Source organism: Molossus molossus, unplaced genomic scaffold (genome assembly GCF_014108415.1).
Source record: "Molossus molossus isolate mMolMol1 unplaced genomic scaffold, mMolMol1.p scaffold_m16_p_3, whole genome shotgun sequence".
NCBI lineage: Eukaryota > Metazoa > Chordata > Mammalia > Chiroptera > Molossidae > Molossus > Molossus molossus.
This window is the reverse complement of record NW_023425366.1, coordinates 83773500-83781938: the sequence shown is the minus strand read 5'-3', so window position 1 is coordinate 83781938 and position 8439 is coordinate 83773500. Positions and strand designations below refer to the sequence as shown.

The window sequence follows — 8439 nt, the reverse complement described above, 5'->3', positions numbered from 1 at the left end:
ATTATAAATTTATGATTCTATGTTTTAAAATACTCTCAGCTAAAGAATCTGAAAATCTTAAAATTACATGTTCTCAGATAATCAGAAAAGAGGAAAGAGATTTTTAATTTGAGGGCAGAGTAGAGATGGGAGCATAGATAAGAGAAATGGAAATCATCCACTGTTGCACTCTTCAGTTAAAAGTGAAGGAATTTGAAAAGACACAGTAAGAAGGTTATAGAATGACAACCCATTCAATATTGTTCTACAGCTTTGGAGACCATAACTCTTAAGTGTGTTTTTCCAACATTTTCATGCCCTGGAATTCATCAAGAGAAAGTTTGACTTAAATGTAAAGAAGAAACAAATCAATTCAATGTAACAGTTCCTAGTCAGGAACATTAAAGGGCAGCGCACTGATGACCTCTCCGGATTCGGTGACAATGGCGTCATAGACCCACTTTCGGCTGCAGCGGCACTCGGGCCCACACTTGTTGGAGTTACACTTGGGGCAGGGGTAGAAGCAGCCCAGGCAGTTCTTCTCCAGGCAGTCGCACAGGTCAGCATCGTTACAGATTAGCCTGCCGCTCTTGTCATACTTCTTCACAACTCTGCAAAGAACAAGACTGACACTCACATGACTGCGATTTCCTCAACATTGAGGATAAATTCTTATGCAGCAAACGCCATTAATACGATCCTTTACTTGGAGGAAACAGCACCCTAGAGATTACTCAGCAACACTTCAGAATATTATATGGCAGTGATGTCCTGGGAAATTCAGCCAATATGTGTTCCCTGGTTTAATCAACATTGATATCATCAAACTAAACTCTGTCTGTCGGGGGAGTGGGGCATGTCTCCATACATTACTGATGCGGTTCAGTATCCTGAGTGTTTATTAGCCTTTTCTTCTATGAAATGCCTGTTTATTGTTTGGTTCATTTTTCTCAGAGGAAATTTCTCTCTCTTTTTTTTAATGACTTGTAGAATTCTCTATATATTTTGGATACTAATCTCTTATATTATTATTATTTTTAAATGTTTTTATTGATTTTTAGAGAGAGAGGAAGGGAGAGAGAGACAGAAACATCAATGAGAGAGAAACATTGATTGGCTGCCTCCTGCATGCCCCCTACCCGGGATAGAGCCTATAACCCAGGCATGTGCCCTGACCAAGAATCGAAGCAGCAACCTGTAGGTGCATAAGTCAACGCTCAACCACTGAGCCACACCAGCCAGACTGGTTATTCTAACCTTTTAAAGTATAAATAACTTCTATCTTGCGATTTGTGTCTCATTATTTTTAGGGTGTCTTTTACTGGTATAAATTCTTAATTTTAATGTAGCAGAATGTATCAACCTTTTTCTTTGTGGTTTATTTAGTTTATACTTCTGATGCATTAGCAATCATTGTACTTGTGATACTTTGTGCCCATTTGATACCTGAATCCATTCCCATAGTTATATTATTTCTCCTTCAAATGATACATGTTTCTTACTTTTAATTATCTTTCCTACTAAAGTTGCTACTCTAATCCAAGGGGTTCTGGAGCCTTTTTTAAAAATTGAATTCTAGTTTGGGATTACAGTTTATTTCTTTAAGTTCCTAACTTTCAGACACATGGGTGATATTGTACTTTAGAAAACATAGTTTGAAATCATAAACAAGAGACCATCGTTAATTACTTTGCTTTGTCAAGGAGAACGCATGCATTTTATTATCCCACAGATCAAATATAATAAATTATGATCTTACTTGTATCTTAAAGAAAAATAATCATTCATCTTTGACATCCGCGCTTTCTTTTTCTGCTGTCGTGTTTCAGGATTAAAGTCTGCTACCTGTGGTCCAGGGTTTTGAAATGCCAAGCATCTTAACTGGCGTTCTATCTGTTGCTTTGAAACAAATAAAATGTAATAGTAGTAGTAGTAGTAGTAGTAGTAAGAACTGGATAGTTTTATCTGTTTTACATTGTATCAAAATAAATTTTCAGTAACTTTTACCATAATGGCATGAAATGACAGATATTATTACCTAGAGAAAGAACCAGTTTAATCTGATTAAATTTCAAAAGATGATGTAAATTTCCTCAAGTTAGATCTTTCTTTCTGAACAGAGAAATCCATAGCATAAAATTTATATAATAAAAATACAACAAACAACCAAATGGGAACAGAATTCTTTTTATACCTGCAAAACACTAGTTGGTTTCTGAAATAGGATGGGGGTGAAAGTGAGAATTATTATGTATGACGGAGAAAGACAAGAAAGTAAAGGCCCTTCCACGGTTGTCAGGTAAAGAAACCCAGGTAATGTGTGTCAAATCACAGAGAAAGCCTAAGTACGCACAGACCTCCCCTTCAGTGCTCCGGGACACTTCAGAACGACCTGCTACTGGAGTGTGGGCTTTGATGCAGAACACAGTCATGAAGTCTGCACTCTTAGTCAAAGCCAGATTTGAAGAAGAAAATCTTACTGGAATGGCTTTCTCGAGTGTTAGTGTAGCTTTTAAAAAGTCTGTTTGGGCTATTTATATTTCTAAATTAAATGGGGCCTAATCAGGAACCCAAGTAACAATGATGCTTTAAACAATTCTGATAACTTATTGTGAACACGTAGCACATGTGTCATGAGAAAAGGGAATGCTCTTTAGAAGGATTTTAGAAGAAAATAACCCGAGTGGCCATAAAACATATAGCTAATACACAAGGATGGGCAAAAAGTAGGTTTTAGTTATTTATATGGAAAATAATACAATAATTAATAAATAGGAGGGATCCAAGATGATGGCGGTGTAGGTGGACGTTACAATCACCTCCTCCCAGGATCAAACTGGAATTCCAATTTGAGAATATAGAGGAATCAACCTGAATAACCAATTGAAGAGCAGCTGAAGAAAAGTCTTATAACCAAGGATTTACAGAAGAAGCCACATTGAGACTGGTAGGAAGGGTGGAGACATGAAAAGAGCTGGCCCTACTTCCACAGCAACAGCTGAGATTCTGGAGGGATGTCTCAGCTGCGAAGGTATTATGCTAAGTGAAATAAACCAGTCATAGAAAGACAAACACCATATGATTTTGCTCATATGTGGAATCTAATGATCAAAATAAACTAACAAAATAGAAGCAGACTCATAGATACAGAGAACAGACTGACAGCTGTCAGAAGGGAGGGGGTTTGGGGAGCTGGGTGACAAAGGTGAAGGGATTAAGCAAAAAAAAAAAAAAAACTCATAGACACAGACAACATGGTGATTACAGAGGGGAAAGGAGGGTGAGGAGGTATAAGAGGGTAAAAAGGGGGATAAATGGTGATGGAAGAAGATTTTAGTTTGGGTTATTACTTTTATTAACCAATATCACCCCAATAAATTCAATAAAAAAGAAAGAAAAATTCTATAACTATGCACAATGAAAGGAAAAAATATAATAGTTAATAAATAATAATACAAGAACAAAATGTGTTTCACATATTCACAACTATAAGCCTACTTTTGCCCTATCCTGTGTATATGAACTACTATACCTGAAAACAAAAGGGAAACTTTCAGTGTAAAAAGTTAGTAACAGAGTCTCAGGCTTTTCTACTGTTTATTTAGTTTAGTAATAGTTTAGTTAGTCCAACATACTATAAATATATTATAAATACAATATAAATAATATAAATTTCTAAAATTTCATTTTGGTGTGTGCGTATAGATTTGTTTACAAAGTTAACCTTATGAAAAGTTCTGTATTCAGGCATAGCTGTGAGGTGAGTATAACTGAGTTCCACCTATTAGTATTCTCGGTGGCACAGGCAGTTTACGAACGTGGACGGCAGGGTAAGCCTACCCATATTCCACTCTGGGGCTACACTTGGCAATGGTGTGCCTTGAGCAAGTTCCCACTGCTCCTTTTGCGAATGGGATTACATCTTGTGATAAGGGTTAGGTGAATTAATATATACAAAGTTTTAGGACCATAACTAGCACATAAAGGAAAAAACCACAAGCCTTTGTTAAATAAAAACACTTGACCATATTCTGTAAAATAGTCTACTCCAGGACACAGTGTACTGAGCTAAACATCAGGGGACTGAGAGGTACAGAGGAGACATGGGAGGAGGAACTAGCTTGGCAGTGAGCAGAGTGACAAGGAAGCAAAGCCCCATGGTTATGGAAAGAGGACAGAAATCCTTCCTGAGGAGTCCTGACTGAGCCCACCTTCCCACCCAAGTCTGGGGCCTGTGCGAAATGCCCATGCTGGGAACTCCCCAAAGACCACGGAATTGTAATATCCATATGTCATACCAGTTGCTTTTGTCCGATTTGGCAGTTTTTCTCCAAGAGACCTGTGTGTCTCTCTTCAGTGGAATTGGTTTTTTCTGATGGTTCACTCATTTCTGATCACTAAAAAAAATAATGAGAAAAAAGTAAAACACATTAATTTCATACATCCCCAGTAACTTAATCCTATGACTTCCTGCTCTCTCCCTATATCTTTCTTTCAAAGCCAGATTTCCATCTGCACTCCTGGTTTATTTTTTACCACTCACTGTTTTCATTGTTTGTTTTATTCGTTCATTTCTTCTTGATTTTTAGGTTCCACATATAAGTGAAATCATGTGGTATTTGTCTTTCTCTGTCTTACCACTCACTCTTATATCCTGCAGCTGACTCCCCAGTCCATTGTACCGATGCTCTTAGCTGGTGTTCCATGAGCAAATCAGCTGTGCCCTTTACAGTTCTTAGCAGCACAGACCTCACTGGAGCAGGCAACATGGGGACCATGATTTCCTGCTTAACAGAACTGTCAGTTCTTACACCTCTATTTTCCCCCTTTATACTCCCTTTAAAAAAGGTAAGACACATTAATGTCACACTTCCCCAGTAAGTTTGTGAAAATCTTATCCGCGCCCATGGTTTCAATTGTCTCCTTTTCAGAGACCATTCCCCAGGCTGTCCTCCTCACTCAAGTTTTCTGAAAAACTTCTAACACAACTTGTGCTAAAGGGAAGTCCTCAGTTTTCCATAAAACTCAGCTGCCAAAATGCCTATAATTTGCTTTGAAATACTTCAGTATGTATATAGGGTGTGTGCGTGTGACTTGGGTGAAGCTAGCGCAGGATGCTAATCACAAATGCACCATCCAGGCTGCTGTGCAGGCTGTCAGAAAGGACCATGCTCCACAGTCCTGCTGCTTTCTCCTCTCTTTCTGTCAACTGCTGGCGCTTACTATAGGGTCTTGTTTCTACCGAAACCAAGAGCTACGCTATACCAAGTTGGCCTGGGTCATTTGGCACCAACACTCTGCCTGCCAACTGGAAATTCCATTTCTGTCAATGCACCTTCTTTCTCCCTGTGGCTAGGGTCACCAGACATCAACTGCTCACTTTTCTGTATCCCCTTCTCCAATTAATTTCCAACATTAGGTTAGGAAGTACGTTGATTTTTTTTCCCCTCCTAATATTGGTAACATCGATTCTCCTTTCCACTCTCTATCAGGTGTTATCCACCCTGAAGATAGTAGTACTAGTAATAGTACCGCACCCTTGACCAAGACAGCCTTAATGTCCATCGGCTTGACTAAACTTCAGACAGGCTTCTTCCGGACTATAGGCCTCTGACCTCCCTCTTCCTGGAGCACTTCCTTCAGAAAACTTGAAACTGTAAATTATTTTTCTTCCCCACTGAGATGTAAGTCATCTCCCAGACTCTCACACTTTTATAACCCAGCGATGTTTCTCAAGGATTAGAAACCATCCCTTAGAAATGTAATCAGCTGGTAAGATACTGTCCTTATTTGCCAATCTCAGTGGAAAGGTAGAAGTCTAATTTGCTAATTGGTGGGCACCAATTAGCAAACACAGGTGGCCAAATCACAGAGATAAAACATTTGCAAACTTGAGAATAAGTCAAAGTGCTCTACACATCTCACTAATCTCTCTCTCCCCTAAAGTACGCGAGTATTTTCCTTCTCCCTTTCAGTTAAGTGGAGTTGAGTTCACACTGAGTTCCGGTTTCTCTCCCCTATTACAATAGCTGTGAATGAAATCTTCACTGCCTGTTTAACTTTGTCCAGTGCAATTTTTTTCTTTGACACCTTTACATACGATTTCTCATCTGAACAGATCAACATTCCTGTAGAGTATTTTCCAACTGGTCTGAAGATAAAATCACATGGAGCTGTTTTAAAAATGACAAATCCCAGACCTACTGGGGTTATCATTTGCAGAGCAGAATCTTGGTAACCTGTATAATTAATACATTCTACAGGTGAATCCTATCCTTAGGCGATATGGAAGATGTTAGGAAAGCAGGTATAATTTTCTCCATCTAGTCTTGCCATCTGATTCTAAAACTATTGTCTATATTTTTTTCCTGCACCCAAATCTACTAAACAGGTGGTCATGTTGATATTCCTATATCAGACATTTCTTTATCTCATTCTTACTAAAAGACTTCACTGACTCCCTCTGCCAATAATGTTCCGCATGCTGGCACCCCTGTGAAGATCTGTCACCGCCACCTCCACTGTATCTTCTAGGCTCACCTCCGCTCATACTTCCACTTGGACCAAAGCTACCAGACTCCCTACTTCCATTAACATACCTCCCATCTCTTATCCAACTGAGCCTCTCCTTTGATCTATTTCTCTGCTCCAAGAAGCCTCCCCATCATTCTAGAATTCCAAGACCCCTTTCTCTTTCGAGCTCCATTTATAGGTTCTTCAAGAAAATTCCCCCAAAAGGGGCCCAAAGCCCTCTAGCTTCTTCATGAAATACATTTTTTCTTCCCCTGAGAATAGATATGACCTTATGATCACCTTTGCAAGCAAAAACTGTTCCTGAAAGGCATCCTTTTGACTGCATTGGGAGAAATGAATATGTTATGTAAATCCCCTCACTGAGATGCCTTTGTTTAAGTCCTTTGTAGAATGTAGGTCTCAGCAAATAGATTAGAGGAAAAACTTGCTTCCTTGTATTTCAAATAAGGCAAAAGAAAATTACAATAGAACCTCAGGAGATGGCAGTGGGCAGGCAGGACCAGAGGGAGGGTGAGTGTGTGAGAGAGTGAGCTAGTGTGTGAGAAAGAGTGAGTGGACGACGAAACTCGTGTAGTGCAGAGACGTGGAGCAGAAGGTCCCTGTGCTGTAGACGGAGCAGCCGGCTACCGAGGTAAGTGGCCCTTCAGGGCGCTTCTCCCTGCACCTCGGGGAGGTCCCACCATTTTGGAAGATCCTGGATCTTCCCTGGGAGGAGGCAGTGGGAGCGGCTAGGGCCCAGCAACCTGAGCCCACCAGCGCACCTGGCACCATCGGACCAGTGGACCCCCTATGTCAACACAGACCAGTGCACAGTAGCAGAGCTATCAAGGTACTGGTTGCAGAAACTAAAAATGGCCAGGAGCCTGGCACCATCCCTCTCAGTAGCAGCCTGATCACAGTCGAGATATACCCCCAGCAACAGAGACTAAGGAGCAGACATCCATCCCCAGGCAACAGAAGCACAGATCAGCAGCAGAGAACCATCCCCAAAAACTACAGCAAAGGCTGAGCAGAAGCTGAGCCCAACTGGGCAGCAGCACTCCCCAGCCACCAGCACCAGGACCTGGGGCTCCAACGGGGTCTGTGCAACACAGCAGCCCACGGGTCCAGCTGGGAGCTGGGGCCCAAGAGGAGCTGTGTGACCCAGCCGCCCAAGGTGTGGGCAGGGGGTGCAGCTCCAGCAGGCCCTGAACAACACAGCTACAGGTGGCACCAGCGACCAGCTAGGAACACAGCTCCAGAGGGACCCATACAATCCAGCAGCAGCACCTACCAGGACACACCAATACCAGCCCTCATTAGACAGTCCTCCAGGATCCACAGCAGGCAAGAGGCGACACTCAACAGAACAGTCTGGGAGGCACAGTAGCCTGCCTTATTTGATATACAGTGAGCTGCCTACACATCCAAACATCCCTCACTGGGTCTAGAGCAACCAGACGGCTAAAATGAGGAGACAAAGAAACAAAGGAAAGCAAAAGGAATCACTAGAAAAGGAACCACAGAAAATGGAAAAAAGCAACTTGTCAGATAAAGAATTCAAAGCAATGATTTTAAAGATGCTCAAACAATTTGGTGAGAACTACAAGCAACTTAATAATAATTATGAAGAGCTCACTGGGAACTACTTCAGCTTTAAAAAAGAGGTAGAAGCTACACATAAAGAGGTAGAAGCTATGCATAAAAATCAAGAGGAAATAAAGAATGACATAGCTGTTATGAAAAATACCTTACAAGGGTTCAATAGTAGATTACAAGAAGCTGAAGACCAAGTCAGGGACTTAGAAGACAAGGTAGAGAAAAACACCCAAATAGAGCAGCAAATGGAAAAAAAGTTTAAAAAGCAGGAGAGTTTAAGGGAGCTGTGGGATAATACAAAATGTAACAATATTTGTATTATAGGGGTACCAGAAGGAGAAGAATCAG

General features: G+C 40.9%; 1 protein-coding gene across 1 annotated transcript; it reads right to left on the bottom strand.

The window, feature by feature from the left end:
- Positions 1-367: 367 nt before the first annotated feature.
- ARL14EPL (ADP ribosylation factor like GTPase 14 effector protein like) lies at positions 368-4367 on the bottom strand. Its single transcript, XM_036278534.1, has 3 exons — positions 4278-4367; positions 1739-1878; positions 368-590 (listed from the first exon to the last, which is right to left on the bottom strand). The coding sequence occupies exons 1-3, from the start codon at positions 4365-4367 to the stop codon at positions 368-370; spliced, it is 453 nt and encodes a 150-aa protein (XP_036134427.1).
- Positions 4368-8439: the final 4072 nt, after the last annotated feature.